Genomic DNA, 20,325 nt, shown 5'->3' with positions numbered 1-20,325 from the left:
ATTGCTTGACAAAGGTAGATGACTAGTGCTGCTGTACAGATGCAGAGATTAGAAATCCAGAGATGAAAATAAATATATTTCTTTCTCTTTAGTTTGTCCCCAAAGAGAAAAATGAGCCAAATGACTTGAAACCCAAACAGATTAATACCCCCTGCAACCTCATTTCATTCTAAGCACTTCTCCTGAGCTGTCAGAGTAATTTTCTTTCTCTTCTCCCATCCCAAATGTCTCTCATTCAAATATGATTTTGCTATTATTACTACTTGTATTGCAGGAGGATTAAGTCACAGTTCATGACCTTTGAGGCCAATGTCAGCAAAACACTGAGAAGATCAATGTTAGATGCTGATTTTGGGGACTGAGTCTATCAGTCAAGAAACAGAAATAGATAAGTAAGGCATAATGTTTTGTTTCAGGACCGCTTCTGGTCACTTTTGAGGACCAGAATTTATTGGGGTTTTTCCCCTCTCCTCAACATACTACTATTGTATTTATTATTATTATGGTTATTTTCTTCTACATATAGTTCCACAGTTGCTGATTTTGAGACTGAAAGGAATTTTTTTGCAAGACTAGAGGCTGCTGAAGACATGTCATGGCATTTTAATTCCATCCTGATGCAAGGGCCAAGAATTATGGCAGTGTCATTGGTCTCACCTGCTTTATCTCTCAATTAAATATATTCAAATGTGAGCTGCATTCAAATATATTTTGATTGAATGTAGCTCAAAATCATTCTTACTTGATCTACATAATAATAAATAGTGTTGAATGAGATATTTAAAGCAATAAACCAGCAAGTTCATACAAAAAACAGCACTATATCACAATATTTTTTTAGGTAGAATTTGGTATTTATGGAAATAAACACAAGAAGATTAAAGGGCACAAAGCAGAAATACTGATGATATTTATGATTGTGTGCTGAGAGATGCAAAGCAAATATAGGAAGATTTATTTGCTCTTGATTAATGTTTATAGAGGAAATGGACTCACTAAAATAACCATTCATGACATCGCTTTTAATAGGTATTCACAAAAACAATAAAAAAGCCATTTCTTGCAAGAATCATAATTTAACTCTAATTTATTCTGCTTTTAAATCCTTATATTTTTGGGGCGAGAGAGGCAATTGTTCTTATAAAGCATAGTTCAGACAGAGAATTGACTCACAAGTGAGGCTGCAGAATTATTTCCTCATCTGCACCCTGATGTAACTAAATATTCACTAGTATTTTTGTGTCTAAATACAGGCAAGATTTTAATCTGGAAGAAGCATGTCTCTGATCACTGCTTCAGTTACATTTTCCTTTGTCTTCTAGAAGGAACAGACTGAAGGAAACTGCTTCTCTTTAGTGAACATGAGAACAGAGGCAATTCTGGGAAACAGCTTTCAGTTGTGGCAAGTAGAAGCTGATTTCAGATACAGGATCAAAAAACTAGAGTAAATTTCCTTGAAGAAACAGTTATCTACTGTAACAATTTTGTAAATCTCATCCTTATAAAGAGATGACATTTTTTAATATTATATCTTCACATGATTTTACAGGACAAGACACCATTGGAGTTTATGTGAACATATGGAGGTATTAAATTGTAAGGAAAAGAACTGCATGTAGTTTTGGAGTAGACACTCATAAAGAAATCAAGAGTAGAAGCCAATTTAGGTTAAAATAGTCCTCACAGTGCAACACAAATACATGCCCAGCCAGTCTCAGTAAATGTATTGAACATGCTGACAAGCAAAGCCAGAAATGTGCTGTACAGACAGCTAGATGTTGTTTAACTTGAGATGGAGATCACAGGGACCACAATGAGGAGACAAGATTAAGAGCTCTTCAGCAAAGCTTCCTTATCATGCCCTTTAATATGTGTCAAATAAAAGTGACATATACTCAGTTTGCTATTTGAAGATTTGTTTCAGACTCCGATTCTAAATGCAGAATGTGGAATATTGTGTCTTTGAGGAGAATTTTCATCCTGCTTCTTTAGCCCAAGGTCTGTTTCTCACTGACTTATAGCACTGTACCATTTTCTGAAGAACACAAAATAAGGTCAAAGGTTTCTGTCAAATCAGTTCCACATCAGATACTGTGATGTCATATGTCATCAGATTTTTATTTGCATTACATAGCTTTATACAAAAAAAGACACAATAATGCTAGAAAGAAGGTTTTCTCCTACCAGGGGTGGATATTAATTGAATCAAATAAAAATTCAGTCAAATCAGTGGAATTTTGAAAATGAATCACCACTTCATGCATTTATTTAGACTTTGTAATGTGCTTTATTTGAAGTTAGGATGCTGTGGAATCAAAATGAGCAATTTTTAGTGAGCGGCCTCTGAAAAAACAGCACTAAGAATGATCTATTTTCTATGGATATGTGTTTCCAGATCAGTTAACTCTTGTGTCTAAGAAAATCCCAGCTCAGTTCGAAATTCTTCCTGCTGCTTTTGGCTTGTATCAAAGTGGATTCTCTTTATAAGGAGTGAATGCATGGTGTCACTTTCTTACAATTAAAGCACATGAGAAACTCTTTTACTGACCACTTGATTTAGCAAACCATTTGGAGACAGTTTCTAATTTTGTTTCCAGAGGGTGGAGAATTCAATCAGATTTGGTTGAAATTAGTGTGAAAATTAAAGGAAAGTGGGTGTTTATAGGGAAAGTAATATCTATATCTGCCACTGCATAAGATATATTTCCTTAGGAAATCATGCTAAATAGATAAATACATCCATGTTTGGTCTGGGTCTTACCAGACAGATTATTACACTAGATGGAAGCAGACACTTATCCAGTCCAATTAGTATGTTCCTCATATAAAGAACACATGTAGGGAACATCTATATTGATATATGAGCATCTGTAGAATAAGTCAATTGGAACAACACTGAGGTTGCTCACTTTCCCTTTTTTTCCACCTTTGCAGAGTATTTGGTGCTGCTATACTGCTGACATCCTCCCTCAACATGCTAATACCATCTGCAGCCAGGGTGCACTATGGATGTGTCATCTTCGTTAGGATCTTGCAGGGCCTTGTAGAGGTATGGAAAAATTATAAAATAACTAGTAAATGTGATAGATGTTTGTTAGCTTTTAACTAGCAATTGTAGCTTTGGAAGGAAAATAGAAAAGGTTTTGAATTTAATGTTGATCTTGAGTATAAAGGATTTCAATGTATGAATTATAGCTATTTGATTTTCCTTCAGCTATAAACTTTCATGGCAAAGTATTCCCTGGCTGAGAAGCCAGTGGAATATGCATTTAGCACTGAAGTTTCACTAAATTCATATACTGCATAAGGCTTATACTGGTGTAATTCTCAACAGTTACTTGCTGGCCAGCATCGCAGAATAAATACATAATGAAAACTTATGGTTGTATCTTAAGTCCTGACCATGCCATTTTTTTGTTGGAATGAATAAGAGATTTACCATAATTTAAAAGAGGAAAAAAAATTGAGCTTCTTTTCTCCCTTCCCCTTCCCCTTCGCCTTTCCCTTCCCCTTCTCCTCCCCTCCCTGTCCCCTTCCCTTCCCCCTCCCTCCCTCCTTCCTTCCTGACACATTTTTGGTCCTGTGATGGCTGGTTCTTTGCCCCTCAACTTTTGTGTGGCCACACAACTTCTGTTGCATGAACTGCTTTTAACCAGTGTGCTTTATCGTATTAAAAGATTCCAAAAGGGGGTGCAGAAAGTGCCTGAAAGTTAGGTGACTTTCAGGTAACCAGTTTCTTAAAGTATGTGTGTATAAATCTGGATCCATTCCTGGCAAGTGATATGCATGCACAGAGTGTTTGATTGCAAAGATGAGTGGAAGAGAAGCTAGGGGGTAATGAATTACACAGTAAAATAGCTATTGTAGACTCACACATTTCTCTGATACTGTTCAAAGGAACTATGAATGCAAAACATTCCAAAGAAGACTTTTTGGAGAAGGTTCATGATAAATTATGACAATCTTATGATTATGTCTTTGTATGTTTTTAAAAAAATGATAAAATACTGAAATGAGCAGGAAACTGGTTACAGGATCTTCTTTCAAAACAGAAAAAGGTATTTTACAATTTTCTGCATATTGAGGCTCATCATCTCAACATTTGTGAAACCCTCAGTAATTGCAAAAAGATACTAATTTTTCTGCTTTTTGCAGAGGAAACAAAATGTCAGATAAGGAGAAAAGTGAATCTATAGAACCTATGTAATATATATGCATATACCATAATTCTTAATCAGGAATTTCATGGACGATTATTGTACATTTCATATAACATCTTCTAAAATTTCAATGCTACAGGTTTAGTTTTTCTACATCTAAATTAAAGGCTGGTTTTGAAGAGAGACCTAAAAGGTAGCTGGTTTAAAATCAAGTCAAATAATATCATTCAATTATTTGCTTTACATGCTCAAGGAGGTTCATTAAAGACAAAGAGAGTGAAAAACTTCTCTTGAAATTGTATTTCTAAGCTGCTATAGATATTATATTCTAGTTTTAGAGCAGAGACACTTCAATCTATATTTCCTAAATTATACTTCAAATGTTTGATAAAAAAGTAAGGGTTGGATAAATCAGTCCTGCATTAGAAAGACTTCGGAGAGTCTCTGTTGTCATCCTTTGACTCTGGCTCTTGTGCACTAATACTCTTGATCTTTAATTATTTGCAATTCGTTCCTGGAAGTGGGAGGGGGAGCAAAAGCAAATATGTTTTATACTTGTTTCATAAGGTCCCTTTAATGATTTGGAGTGATATACAAAACCCATTTCATCTTGAATAGATATTGAAGTTTTTCTGTGGCTGTGCTCAGACTTTGCTATAAAAGTGCAAAGCATTCTCAACTTCTTATTTATAGCAATTGAAAATAAAAACTCATGCAAAGACAATTAATTGAGTGACTGATCAGCATTAGCTAACTTGTGGCACACCCATTCCCCAGGGGGTCACCTACCCTGCCTGCCACGGTATTTGGAGCAAGTGGGCCCCCCCATTAGAAAGAAGTAGGTTAGCAACCACTTCCTTTTGTGGTAAGTAACTCTGTATTTTTGTCTTCCTTTCATTTGTAGTGTACAAGTGTTTTGAAACTGATTTTTTCTCCCTTTTCATCCACATGTCTTGTTTTGTAGGTTCCTATGCAGGAGCTGTCATTGCAATGCCTTTAGCTGGGATTCTAGTGCAATATACTGGGTGGTCTTCTGTGTTCTATGTGTATGGTACGCATTCCTGCTCATTTCACTCCAGTATTGTATGACCTTACTCTACCCTTTCTAAAAATGTAAAAGCTACTGTTAAGAGGACAAAAACCCCAGAGAAGTGGGACTGCAAAGCTAAAAATACAGTCTAGAGAAAAGAACAATGAAAGAACAGAATTTAAAGAGAAGAGTATGTAGGAAAGCAACATGATTAAATAAGAAAAGCTAGCTCATGTTGAAACCTTCATCACTTTACCACAAGCAGTGCGAACTTCTGGGCAGATCTATAGTATCTCTGCTCACACTAACATCTCTCACACTGATAAAACTGCGAATTTAGAGTACTTGCCCTGAATAAGTTGTCCTGATTTTTATCTGAAGACCTATATAACTTTATTCCCACTAGTTGTGTTAACCTACACTGATGGAAAAGAGTGTCCCAAGGGAATACATTCTGCATTTGTGTGAATTAGGTGGAAGAATTATAGAAATTTAATAAACTACTCAGGAAGTGCATTGCTATGTTGAAAAAAATGGCAGTCTCTTCTATTTTGCTGGTAAAAAATTTAGTGCAGTAATCAAACAGCAGCATCTTAAAGCAGAATGGACCTCCATTTACAGTTTGGTGAAATGAAATGGAAGCTGTTTCATTGCATTGCATTGTACAAATTGATGTTAAGATCAGTGAATATTCACTTACAGTGAAATCATTCTGTAAATGAAGCAAAGACTACTTCACTGTGCTATAGCTCTGCATGTATTGTGCATAAATATTATTCACAGGATCAAATTCTCTGTTGGAGAGTTATCTCTACTGAGATAACTCAGAAAAGAAGCACTAACAACAATTGTCATTTAAATTTGTTGTAATTCTTCACAGATTTTTCTTCCTTGTTTGCTGCTTTACTGTGCATTTCTTTTTAAAGTCTTTCTTTCCATTCCAAAGGGAGCTTTGGTATAGTCTGGTACATGTTTTGGCTTTTGGTTTCATATGAGAGTCCTGCAAAGCATCCTACAATCACAGATGAAGAAAGGAGATACATAGAAGAAAGCATTGGAGAGAGTGCCAACCTCCTAGGTGCAATGGAAGTAAGAATATTCCTCACACACTGGTTTCCAATGAGATAGTAAAAAACCAAACATCCCAGCACCCAAATAAAGACAACAACAAAAAATCAAACGCTCTCCTTTAAGACCAAAAAGTGTACTCTGAACAATTTGAACAAATGCGTTTCTGGGGGGTGGGAAGATCTGAAATCTGCTGGTGGGTTTCTGGGTGGATACTGGTTTTGCACTAAGAGAACATAGGTTCCAGTTCTTCTAGCAGATGACTCATGGAATTTATGCCTCTTTCTCTACTCCGAAGTATAAAAAAGAGGTACAGCTACATTTGAAACTGCAGCTTTATTTAGACTTGTATCTTGAGCTAAACAGTTAGTTTCCTTCCTATATAGTAATTTCTGGAAGGTTCTCCTCTTCCTAAAAGCAAACTGGAGGAAAAGCACTACTCCATGTCTCTTGAGGTTCCCAGAACATCAGAAAATGCCTATCTTTGCTATTTTATGTTTTGTCTGCCAGAAAGACTGCAAGTTGCAATAGAACATGCTTTGAGATCCATAAGAACATTCCCCATTACTGCAGTAATTTTGCTGGAAACATGCTATCAAGCCTCTCATAATCTTAGTTCTGTACTGGTTTAGTTCTCAAGAACTGCTAAAAACCATGTATGAGCTCAGAATTTTCCAGCCACACTCCAATCACGCTAACTAATAATCATTGTATTTCTGTAACTGCTGAAAAGCTTTAAAGAAACTATTGCCATGTTTGCTCACTCAGGAAAATAAAAAAAATTGTTTAAGCCTCACTTCATCTGCTTAAATTTTTACAGCATCCATTCCCGGGAGTCCCTCATTATGTTTTCTATTTGGTCAGAACATTGATTCTTGATTGAATTCAGGAATTAATAATTTTTGTCTTAGTAAAAAACTTTGTTCCATATTAAATAAGGAACTGAAAATATTACAGAATCGTTTCTTTGATAGCTGACATTTTTAGGTGCTATTGAGGGACTGTCTTAGTTGATATTCAATTGGATTCATGGTTTTGAAAATCTGATGTAAAATGAGCTACTTTGAAGGACGTTCATACAATTCTAATTTGGACAGTATAATTTCTGTCTAATTTTATTGTGGCTTTTTAATTAAACTTTTGTTTTTCAAAGTGATTGTCTTGTATCAATAGTTCAGTTGATTCTAAAATATTTAAGCTGAAATTCTTTCCATACCATCAAGTTAGATTTTCTGGTTAGCTTCCCATTAATTAAGTCACTTAATTAATCCTTAACTCTCACTTCAGTGTAATTTAATAGGTATAGAGGATGTTGCACATATCCATCTATGGGCTGTTTTTCTTTGAAGAAAAGCCAGTATTCAAATCAACAGTAGACTAAATTCAGCCTGAATTCTTGCTGGAGTGATTTTCAAGTACTTATTTGGGTATGGATCCTGTACTTGGATCAACGCAGATGGGTGGAAGCCTGGGCTTGTGGAGAGGTGCTGGGACTCAGCAGGACTGTCCATCTGTCTTTCTTTTTTTCTTTATGCAATTTATTTTAAAAATACAATAAAACAAACCAAAAATGTATTGACCAAGCAGTTTCAGCTGAGGCTTGATTTAAAAAAAAAAGCAGAATACTGCAATTAAGATTTAAATGATAAAATATGTGTTTGCAATAAATCTCGATGAAATCATGTAGTTACTGTTGCCTTACATACAACAATATTGTCTTTTAAAGACATTGTTATTTTGGACTTATGTCCATGTATGTTCATGTTTATATGGCTGAGATAAAAGCACTTGTACATGAGTGTTGTGATACAATTAAGTATCGCTGAGTTTCTCCACTTGTGCATTTTGTAGTAACTTTTATATGTTGTGCATATATGTGTTTGTTGGACCCAGCTAAAAAAAGGGTAAGGAAAGGGAAGATGGATAGTTGACAATGATCAACATGGTAACTGGATCCCCTTCCTATGTTTCAGAAATACAAAACACCATGGAGAAAATTTTTTACATCTATGCCAGTCTATGCAATAATAGTTGCAAACTTCTGTAGAAGCTGGACTTTTTACTTGCTGCTAATTAGTCAGCCTGCTTACTTTGAGGAAGTGTTTGGATTTGAAATAAGCAAGGTATGTAAAAAGAATGCAAAGCTTTTGTCTTAACTAAGTAAATATCAGAACTACATTTATAGTATTTATGAAGAATAGGAAAGAAAATTGTTATGCATCTTTATCATGGATTTACATCTTAAATTTTACTCATCCCAGTTCCTGTTTCCTTGACCAGCATGAATAAGTGAAGTAACAACTATGAAAAAGGATGGGATAGGGGAAGGTGGAGGATGAGATTTAGTGGTGATCTGCGTGGGGCTACATTGCAAGTCAAGTGCTGAAAACCAGATCATGCTTGGTATTAAAAAGTTATCAGCAGACCCATTACAGTCTGTCCCTGATGCCCCAGGGGTTGCAGAATCTCACCAAAACTGTGCAGAAAGCATTAACAAATGGACTTTTCCAGGTGCCTTTTGAAAAGCAGGGCCATCTTGTTCTAGGTAGGATAGTATAATTTATCACCTTTCTCTATGCCCCTTTAATGTGGTGAGAACTGCCTCCCCTTTCTCATTTAGAAAGGAGACAAGATGGTGGCAAAATGTGAGGTATAGGGGTGATCTAAGGTTCCACATGATTCATGTGAAGTTTGGATCAGACCTGTAAGGTAAATATGAATATGTGCATACAATCTATTGGAACAGTCATCACAAAAGTACTATGTCTTATTTTGCTGTGTATGTATAGCACTTTGAATATCACCAATGGATATTTAGTATTTTATCTTTCACTACATACAAAGTTTTTCAGACATATCTTTTGCCCACGTGCACTTTGAGGCTTGGTCAGAAATCAAAGGCAAATGGCCACTGTGCACATGATGATGATCCACAGGGAATCTGTCTAGGCATGAGAGGCTTACCGCAAAGCTGCACTAAACACCAAAAGAAATGTAGCAATTCACTGTTACATGTTTGATCATGAATTTTCTGAAAAGAAAGGACAGGAGGACTGTAAGTGAGGGGGGGAAAGGCTTTAGCTTAAATATAAACTATGAAAAGAATCTATAAACAAGAAGTGTGACGGCATCAGAGGTTCTTAAAAATTCTCACTGTACTTCATAAAATATAATAATAAAATAAAATAAAATAAAATAAAAAAAAATAAAAACTTCAGATCAGCAGTTTTCATAACCGAAGACTTTTAATTTTAACACAGAGCCTGACATTGAAAAGAAATAATTAATTAGATGCTGAATGCTTCAGAAAATGAAGAATCAAGGTTTTCTTATGGTTTATACTTTGCTAATTCTAATTTTAATTTTAGGTGGGTATCTTATCTGCTGTGCCGCATTTAGTGATGACAATTATTGTTCCCATTGGGGGACAAATTGCAGACTTTTTAAGAAGCAGGCAGATTGTTTCAACGACTAATGTGAGAAAGATAATGAACTGCGGAGGTAAGTTCGTATTTAATTTAAAAGTTTCTTGGAGGGATTTGATGTTCATATTGTGTTCTGTATAGAATAAAGAAACAAACTGAACAGTTGTATGTACTTAGGAAGCAATACTTTCTGTGTTTTTTATGTAATGCAGATGTTGTTGCTAAATAAAAGAAAATACAGGTGCTCCCATTCGCCATTTCCATATAGTTATTTGGTATTTGGAAAAGCATTTAGACTGTTAAAGAAATAGATGAGTTTTTGGAGGGTAATTTGCCTACTCTTAGCTACTTACTCAGTCTTAGCTCCTCATCTAAACACCCTCAGCACTAAGAGAGCCCAGACAACTACCTGAGATTACATCCTTGATTTCTGAGGTGTTAAAGCCACATTACCTGTGGTAAAGGCTGGAAAATTTATAAGCAGGTTAAATGTCTATTCCCATGAGAGTTTGCTGGAGTGACCTAACCACATCACAAGTATTTATTTTCATCTTAAAACTGACAGAAAGTAGCAATAAATTAGCATACAAAGAGTAAAATAAGGATTATTTGAGAGAGGAAGAACATGTGTTTTTTAGAGATGAAAGAAATACCTGATTGTATCCCACTCTGAGGTAATGTTTTATTGTGTTCCTATGAAATGTCATGGCATCCTAAGGCCTGCAGTATTTGAGAGGGAATTAAATTTGATGTCTGGTTTTATTTATTATTTCACCAGGTTTTGGTATGGAAGCAACTCTTCTTCTCGTGGTGGGATATTCACACAGCAAAGGAGTGGCTATTTCATTCTTAGTGCTTGCTGTAGGCTTTAGTGGATTTGCCATATCTGGTAAGATTATATTACTATTAATACTAAACTATTTTATCTTAAGAGATAGAACATCTAGCTTTGTTTTTATTCATGGATAGTAATTAAAAAGCCCACTCACTTTGGAATTCCCAAAGGACATTATTTATGATCATTACAAAGGAAAGTACGTTTGGTATTACAGCTTTTATATTAGATTATTTCTGTTCAAATAATTCAATCTTTTCCATATTTATTGCAGCAAATTAGACTCTCTTCTCATTAGGATGCTAATACACACTACAGATTTTCCTTGAAATCAAACATAGAAGACAAATGGACTGGTATTATACAATGATACCTAAATTTACACATCTTTGCTTAAATAGAAGTCTTTTATTGTTTTTCCACCGTGTATTTGTTATTGCTTCATTAATATTGTATTATTTTATTAATTTGGGGCTGTTAGTATTATATTATTTTATTAATTTGGGACCTAATTACTAGAATTTTTTTCTGAATTAAAGTTCAGCTATTCCCCTTTCCTGCTGATTCATCGCCCCTTTGTCTTTCCCCTTCCCAAACACAAATCACCTGGCCTTCCCTTTTTTTCCCGCTGTGATTTTAGTATCCTCTCCCATGCTGATTCCTTATGTCTCAAACAGGCTCTCTCATTTTGTGCCAAACATATAAAATCTCCTCTAATCAAATCTGTCCTTAATCTCATGCATTCTGCAAGGTATTGTTGCTGGTTTGTACAATTTGGGAAGTGTATTGCACTTTCCCTAAACTGACCATATCCTACTGCCTGAGTTTTCCCTTTTACTATCTGTATCCAAAGGTTTGGTTTCTGTTTTCACTTACTTAAGCACTTATTTTGAGAAAAATTAATTCTGTCCCTTTAGATTATTTAAGTAGTTACTGCCTCCATTTTCAACAGAATTGGGCTGCTGAAAATGCAAGAGAACAAGTAAATATCTATCAAAATTAATTAGTTATTCAGTTAGAGATACTGTCTTTTTTCTGCAATTTACCACTGAAGATTAGAAAAGAACTCGCTTCTGCTGGTCTATGTGATAGAAATAAAAATGTGGGCAGTAGGAAAGAACATGTTACAAACTGGAAGAAAAAATGACACGTTATTTACAGCATGAAATGGTCATGAAAGAAACTATGAAATATGAACTCTCTCCCTGCCTAAATATTTTCTGGGTTCTCTACTCCACTCAGACACTACTGGGAAGTTTTGGGGTTTTCTTAAACTGCAATTCTGGGAGAAAATTAACCTGGTATCCCTTTAAAATGTACTCTTAAAAGAAAATGAAAACCCAGAGTGTCTCTAGGAATATTTAAGCATTATAAGTCTTACAGGGATAAAGAAATGCAATTAAGCAGACCAAATATGTTACAGTAAAAATGTCAGGTCACTTTTCTCAACTGAAGTACTGCTCTGCTCTTGGTGTGAATGCTCACTGACCTTTCTCTTGCAGGATTCAATGTCAACCATTTAGACATTGCCCCAAGGTATGCTAGCATCTTAATGGGGATTTCTAATGGAGTCGGGACCTTGTCTGGAATGGTTTGCCCTATAATTGTTGGAGCAATGACAAAGAACAAGGTAAATGGAAATACAGTTTTCAAATCTTTCAGTTTGATACAGTTGGTTTCAAGAGAAAGACCTTTCTGTAATACAGCTTGCCAGGATATCCATATTGGAGTCTGGAACTTGCATCCAGGGATACAGATTTGAGGCATGCTTCACTATATGCCCACTAGGTTGCTGCTTTTGTGGACTGATAAATTTTTCAAAGAAAGATGGATACAAAAAATTCTAAAATGGACACTTAAATGTTTTAGCTGTGCTGACTTTCACAACCTCAATCTCTAATTTAAATCTTCCAACTCAGAAGAGTTAGGTAAATCTATGTGCTACTCTGATTTAGCGAATTTCTTCTTTACAGACACGTGAAGAATGGCAGTATGTCTTCCTCATTGCTGCTTTAGTTCATTATGGAGGTGTGATCTTCTATGGCATATTTGCTTCAGGAGAGAAACAACCTTGGGCAGACCCTGAACAAACAAGTGAAGAGAAATGTGGCTTTATTCATGAAGATGAACTTGCTGAAGAGACAGGGGACATTACTCAGAATTATGTAAATTATGGTACCACCAAGTCTTACGGTGCTACAACCCAGGTCAATGGTGGCTGGCCTAATGGCTGGGAGAAAAAAGAGGAATTTGTACAAGAGGAAGTACAAGACTCATACAACTACAAGGAAAGAGATTATTCATAACAAACCTAAATATTTGGTATATTTTGTAGTGTTTGTGATTAAATTCATTGTGATTGTTTGCACACAGAAATAAAATGTGGTATAAACATATAAACACGTATCAAACAGGAAGGTCTTACTGTAAAAAAATACATCAAAGTGCAATCTGTATGAGTTGTGATGTTATCACTTTCATTAGGTTATATTTGTTCTATAAACATTAGAGTTTTAAGGGTTTACTGGTCAAAACTATAGAGGCAATTAGATACTTTACAGTATACAAGAGCTAAAACTCATAATTAAAGATTAAAGCACAACTAAGCAACCAAGTTGGCACATCTAATGTTCTTTTTAGAAAGCCAAAATTACTTGATCATTAAAAATGCACTTATATATTTGTTACACTGTATTGAAAGAGACCATGTTAAAGACACACATTTACTCAGTGCAATGTAGGAGTTGTGTGTTTAGTCCAGGACAAGAACTTTCTTGAAGAAGAAAGGTTGAGTCCTAGGCGTTTACGAGGATTGATCCAGTTTCCTTAACGGTAATTGTATCAAGCCTAAAGAACAAATAGGGCATATTGTATGTTTATCATGATTACATGCTGCAGGCTACTCTGTGATAAATAACGGAATTATTTAGGAGTTTTATACTGAATGTTTGGGCACAAATTCTTATTTCTATTCTTTACAGGACCTCATGAAATTATAGACATTGTCATGTTCTCCCCTGCATTTATCAACTAATATAACAACAATATATAATATTAAGTCTGACTTTTCAGGCAGCCTGGCAAATCCCTTTATCAAAAAACAAGCTTTATTATTCTGTTCTTTGCAGTATATTCTGAATTTGTACTGGTGTCTTTAGAAAGAGAAAAAAACCCAATATAACATAGAAAAAAATATAGTCTTTTACAAAATTCCAAAGAGAAGTTTACTATGAGGAAGTAGCCCTATGAAAAAGGATGCATTTTTTTTTGCAGAATATTTTGAAACCAATATAAGAAACAGAGAATAATTTAACCCTTATTCTTCCCTTAATAGCTTTCATATTTTTACACATCGTGCCACAGTTGTATACATAGATATGTTTATTGAAGATACTGTAATTATAGAAAATGTTGTTATTTTAGAAATCCCTGAAATAAAAGATGTATTTGTCTTTCGATCAAACCTAATAATAATGGACACTGAATATGAGTAACATAAAAACTCACAACAAACCAAAGTGGTAAATAACTAGTGTTGGGTTGAAAGAAGCCAACAAGCATCATGCTTGTCTTTTTAGCATAACTCAACAGTGACTGCAACATTAGTGTACCAAGCAATAAGTGCAATGCATTATGAAGTGCATAATCTTCTAGATAATGTATTAACCTTCATTTAGCTTGTTGTATATACTCGGGGTTGTTGGGATTGAACCAAACTGAACCAACTGAAGTTAGCAACACCAGACCACTTCTTAATACTCTAAAATGACAACAATGATCCATTTCTTAATTCAATCAAATGATTATTATTGTATGTAATAATCCATTCTGGATTCTTGGTCTGTTCATTGTATTGTGCTAGTGATTGGAAACCCTGCTACCGCAATATACAACTTGAGGATTGTTCTTTCTCCTTTTTTTAAATGCAAATCATACCTTGACCTTAAAAAAAGAAGTATTTTGCTTTGTGCCTCAAAGTGATGTAAAATGTGATCATAGCTTTTGCTGTGTTTAATGAAAAAGATGTGGACTGTGTCACTTTTGTTGCTGCAAAAAGTGTTAATAAAATGCTCTATTTATCCTTTTATATAAAAAGGACCAGATTAGTTTCTTGTAATTTTTAGATGCGCTTTAATATAGATGGCTAAAATTATAGTCACTGCAGAACAAATTCCACTATCGACATGGAGAGAGTCTCACAACTGGGAGCCTTGCTCCATACCCAACCTTTTACATTGTCTGTTCTTGCCTCTGACCATGTGTCTGCCTGTGGTGGGAGAGGCACCTGTCTCGAGATTGTTTGTTCACTCACAAGGATGGCTGGCATGGGTGTGGAAGAGAAAGGAGCCGGAGGATCGGTGTGACAGACAATGCAGTGAAACTGGGAAAGACAGACTAATCTGTGTTAGCGAAAAAGCTGGCATAGATCAGCATTCTCTAAAGAAAATGAAAAGCTACGCATTGCTGTTTGGGGAATTTTTCCTTTCTTGATTATGCGACAAGGCTCCTTAACTGAAACATACTACTTCCCATCTATTTTTTAGATAAACCCTAAGCAATCAGTAAATTTAAGGAACCCTATATTAAAAATAAGTATTTTTCTAATAAAATTTTTACTTTTCAATAATTTTCTTTCACCAAGTAGAAGAATGTAGAAACATCAGACTGAACAAGAGGCTTCGGAACACTAACAGGAGCAGTAACAGGCCCAGTGCTTTTCACCAATAGGCTGGTTGTCATGAGATGCTGAGTCAGTTAACAGACAAAGTTAATGCTAATATTGCCATAGAAACTTCCTGAAAGGTTCAAATGTAGGATAAGTAGGGGTTTCAAAATTACTGTTGTACTTACTGTGGTAAGTGGACAGCTCAGAAAATACAAACTAAATAAAAACCAATTCTTCTTAGTTTTCAGTCTAATTTACAGGTTCTCTATCTTGGAATTGTTTCAATAATTTCCTTTCATTAAATATAGGTACGGTTTTTTTCTTATTAGCTTGACACCTTTGAAATATGTAGAACAAAGGAGAGACTTTAAGCCAGGCATTAGACAATGCACTGTTCAGCCACCTATAACTCAGTGAGGACCTAACCATTGCCTCTGAATGCTACATTACTCAAGGAACCTCCACATTCTCTTTTCAGCTCTCTGCTTCTGCTTTGACTCCTCCACTTCCTCTTTCAATGGCAGAGCAGAGGAATCCATTCTTCTGGGAAGGAGAAGGAACGTGCTAGGTTTTAAGGTTTTTAGTTCTTCACATCACTGACTCCTATTCATATGAAAATACATGAAGCAATTATGAGGAACATGACAGAGAAGGAAGAAGGGGGAAATGGAGAAAATAATTGGGTTCTTCAAAGACAAGCAGCAACAGCTGTGTCTGCTTTAGGAAAAAGCAGAGTTAAGGGGACATGACCCTTTGTCTCAACTCCTGTATTTCTTTTCTGTAAATAGGTTTATGTTTTTCCCTTGCTACTTCATTTTTTTTATAAAGTAGCATTGCTACAATATACCTCTTCAGCTTCTCCTGAACCGTGCCCTTTCTGCTCAGAGCTTTCTCTTCTGAACTCAGGTTCAAAGACTTGCTCTGCAAGCCTGTTGCACATGTATCATGTAGTGCTCCGCTTTCGGAAGTCTCAGAAGCTCAAATCATCTTCGTTTGTCAATCAGACCATGTTCACAGTCACTTGATGATTTTGTCCTGTAACCAATTTCTGTTCTGTTCCCCATCTGTACTCCCTGCTCACTTATGCTGGAATAAAAGAAAGGAATTGTTGCTCACATTTTTATTTATTGCTTGGTTATCTTTTCAGTGAAGTAAGTAAAAGGAAGGGGCAGAATCCAGGCTCTGTTAAAATTGTTAGAAAATCTTTGCATTTAGATGGGCTAGAATAACACCTTGGATGTTCACCTTCATGTCCTCAAATGATTCCGTATAGACAGTATCAGTCAAATTGACAATTCTTAAAATATTTGAATCTCCCTCAGTTGGATCCCTTCTGTTAACACATACCCTTTATTGCAGAGATAAAGCTATCATAAAGTGTTCTTTGCTTTCAAAAGTGATCATGAAATTCAATTGATCAAATTTCAAAAAAAAACTTTCCTAAGGGGAAAAAGAAAGCCTCAAGGTAAAGGTTGAATAAAAGTTACAAAAGAGTATCTGCAAATACGAATGAAATTCTCTTTCAGCACAAAGGTAGGAATAGGAATGAAGGTGGAAGTCAGAATAAATGTCACAGTTCAAAGCCATACTGTAAGAAAGATAACATCACAGTCTCAGTTGCTGCCTCTGAAAGATGAAATGTTTTGTTCCTTTCATGATAAGCAGTGAAGGAGTTTAAAGGCTAGTCTAAGTCTAGATTAACTACTTAACAGCAGCTGCTTTTGTACTTATTTGGAATTTGCGTGAATAATTTTCATTGCACTGAGAGATTTAAGAGTAAATAATCAAAGGACCTACAACTACAGTCAGATATTTTAATTAGGTATCTATGGATATCCTCTCTATCCAGCTAGTGTGTCTCATGTAGCTATTCCAGCTTTGCTTAGTGTTCTTCACTCAGCTGTAACCCCAAGCACAGCAAAGAATGAAATGTATTATATGTTTACTTACAGGCCACTACAGAAGCCTGTGTATTTAGTTATACTGAGGCCAAGCACTTAGACAGTATCTTCCATGTCTGGGAATTAATGTCACAAAATTATTGTTGGCAAGTGTCTCCTTGGTAAAATTTTAACGTTAGAAATGTATAATCCTTGCAGTTTTTGTTTCAGGTGAAGACATATTCTCCCAAACACCCCAGGTGAGACATTAGAAAATGATACAAAATTAGATTTTGAGCAACACTCTAAACTCTGACAGGTTTTTATCTATAAGAAAGTAGGTGGAGAATAAGTATGAAACAGACGTAATGTCAGACATAAAATATATGGATAAGTTAGAAATTACAGGAAAGAAAGCACTGAGGGAAATTTGAGGAGAAGCTTACAGAAGAGCTGAAAAAATTCCTCACTTTTGCACGCAGAATCATAGAATCGTTTGAAATGGAAGGGGCAGTGAGGAGAAAAGACCTGAGTATGAAGTCCTAAATATCTGGTCACTCTCTCCTGAGGCTAAGGTGGGGTCAGAAGTTGGCTCAGAAGCTGATTACCACATTCTGGGGCACCCAGCCTTGTGTCTAACACTTTTCTCTGGCAGGGCCACAGGGACACATAAAGGCCTTAACTACCCTGAGCATTTTGCTCTGGGACGCCCCCTTGCACCCCCAGCAAAAATGATACTTGGAAGCAGAAAATGAATTATGGGAAAGCATTTAGACGAGAAAGTATCACATAGTCAAGATTGGAAGACTGCCATTTAATTAGAGTTTCTGTTGTATAATCAATTTAATGTGCCAACACTGGCCAGATGCCACCAACGGCCCTGCACTAAAAGAGTTTGTGAGGAGAACATGATAATTTTGTTCAAGGTAAACATCAGAACAAACAAGAAAACTGTTTTCAGTTTTAATCTAGAAAGTTCCAATGTTATTTTCTTTTTTATAAATTTTTGTGGAATTGAGTCAAATAAAGATAAGGTCAGCTTTCTTCTCAGTTGTGTTTTCCTGTGGAATTATATCTGGTCTTAGGGTCAATAAAGCACAGTTTCCCCTGCACAGATGAAACACAAAATTAAATATGATGCATGTGATGTATAATACATATAATATGTGTGTGTATATATATATATATATATAGACGTGATGTATGCATGTATAAAAGATGCTTGTTGGCACATACAAGTCTCACACAGAAAACCACAAGGCAGCACTGCAAGGTGTAGACTGACCATCTAACTCTGCTTCAGGAATCCTGAAGGTGATAGTTCACAATGGCTTTTTCTTGACTGCAAGTGTGATGGGACTATGAAGAAGTGGATTGGTTGTGCTTTGTGAGACAGTATTCTTCATTGCATGAACATGAAAATACTGTTGACATATGCCCTTTAATAACAAAAATACAATAATAATCTCAGCCAAAACTCTAGAAAAAGACCTAATTCATATAACATGTCTTTATACATCCTCCAAAAACTTTTCAGCTCATTTAAAACAAGACAAACATGAAATACATTTAAAAATTAATTATAGACATTAAATATTCTTTCAAAATATGTTTCAGAAAACATACTTTTGATTATTTTTCCATATATCTCAATCAATTAAAATAATTTCTCTCTCATTTATATATAGTGAACACATTCAGTTTTGAAAGAGACAGAAATTAAAATCTAAGAAATCAGAATTTCGTTTTTAGGCAAATTATTTTAAAGGACATTTTTGTGTGTGTATGTCTGTGTTTCATATAAGTAAAAAGAAAAACTATTTTTCTAAAAAGCATTTTCTAGTTCATTTATTTTCTTGCCTTAGAATATTATTATTAGCCTAGAAACTTGCTCATACAATGCTAGCCTTATTGCAACAGTCATTTACTGTTTATATCACTAAATGTAAATACTCCATGTTTATTTAGAATAAAATCTTTTGGGCCATCAGTGGTTTATTTGTTCTTGTGCATTAATTTAATTTGAGAGGACACAAAACCGATTTAACAGAAAACATACAAGCTGAAATAATTTTTGTTGTGTCGAAATAGCAGCACTATTTAGCATTTAACTATTGGCACTCATTTAAGATCTATTCCCTCACTGATACTTTGGTGCACAGACTGTGACACTTTGGAGAATCGAGTGCTATTTGTCTATCAAAATACCCAGTTCTGCTCCCTGTGGAGGCAATGTGTTTTGAAGGCCTTGATGTTTCTACAATGAAGATAAACCAAGTTCCTCAAAATTGTCCCTTTACATCTGTGACTGAACACTGCAAGCACTGAAATTCTGTTCTGGAACAGTCACCACCAGGTAGGAGATTATCCACAGTGCTTCTGCTCACTAAATTCCACTCTACGTTCCCTTTTAACAGAACAGAAGAAATAGACAGAAGGCCCTTACTATATTTTCCTCAAATTCAAAGCTCCTGGCATTTGTTAATTCTCTGTTAAAATGAAAGCTTTATTTTCACAGGACTTCACACTGAAGTACATCAGCTTGAGAGTACTCTTGGCCTATGGCTGTGGCTGCAGTGAATCAGAGTCTCAGATACCAGTCTCTCATATTCCAAGCAAATGTTCAAATCCTTCTGTCACTGAATTGATCTTCTGTAATATCCTATCTCTACTATTTACTTTGCATGAGTTGGTAGGAGTATTTGAAGCAAAGAAAAAGAGAAGTCTGAGTGACACAGAGCAAAACAGGTGAAGGTATGTCTCCTGGTCACCAAGGGATGTATCCATCTCAACCTGCCATGGTGCCCAACTGACAGACGTTCCCGATGTTTTGGTTCCAGCATCAGTTAGGTAACACACCTTAATGCTCACCTAAATTTCTGTCCGTAGTGAAAAAGGTAAGTCAAGCAAGAAAGACAATCCCATAAAATAACAATTAAACAGCCTAGAGAAACGTCAGAAAAAAAGCCTCCTGGTTTGACTAACAAGTGAATCTGGAGGTACTGTTTGGAAATGCTTATTTTATTTTTTGTTATTGATTAATTTAATCTTGTAAATATATCACTTTCAATCATGTTATAAAAATAAAATAGGGAATCATATACAAGTTTTTTAACAGAAACATGTTGGTAGCATGGCTTAACCATTCCCTTCTTTCATTTCAACCAACTTTGGCTTTCTTTTCTCTACAATGAAATCACATACCATGTGATTCGTCCTGGAATAATCTCACAAAAATCTCACAAAGACATGCAGAAAAAG

At 35.4% G+C, this 20,325-nt stretch overlaps 1 protein-coding gene across 1 annotated transcript in view; it reads left to right on the top strand.

The window, feature by feature from the left end:
• Positions 1-16,301, top strand: part of SLC17A6 (solute carrier family 17 member 6) — a 30,300-nt gene extending 13,999 nt beyond the window's left edge. The window contains exons 4-12 of the mRNA XM_032112190.1: positions 2,935-3,049; positions 4,938-5,025; positions 5,125-5,211; positions 6,137-6,279; positions 8,232-8,381; positions 9,627-9,759; positions 10,462-10,572; positions 12,021-12,148; positions 12,492-16,301. Coding sequence (XP_031968081.1) covers positions 2,935-3,049; positions 4,938-5,025; positions 5,125-5,211; positions 6,137-6,279; positions 8,232-8,381; positions 9,627-9,759; positions 10,462-10,572; positions 12,021-12,148; positions 12,492-12,824 — 1,288 coding nt within the window. The 3' untranslated portion in view covers positions 12,825-16,301. The remainder of the gene's footprint in view (positions 1-2,934; positions 3,050-4,937; positions 5,026-5,124; positions 5,212-6,136; positions 6,280-8,231; positions 8,382-9,626; positions 9,760-10,461; positions 10,573-12,020; positions 12,149-12,491) is intronic.
• Positions 16,302-20,325: the final 4,024 nt, after the last annotated feature.

This window comes from Corvus moneduloides, chromosome 6, assembly GCF_009650955.1.
Source record: "Corvus moneduloides isolate bCorMon1 chromosome 6, bCorMon1.pri, whole genome shotgun sequence".
Taxonomy (NCBI): domain Eukaryota; kingdom Metazoa; phylum Chordata; class Aves; order Passeriformes; family Corvidae; genus Corvus; species Corvus moneduloides.
Note: the sequence above shows the minus strand (reverse complement) of the source record. Positions and strands in the feature narration are given on the sequence as shown.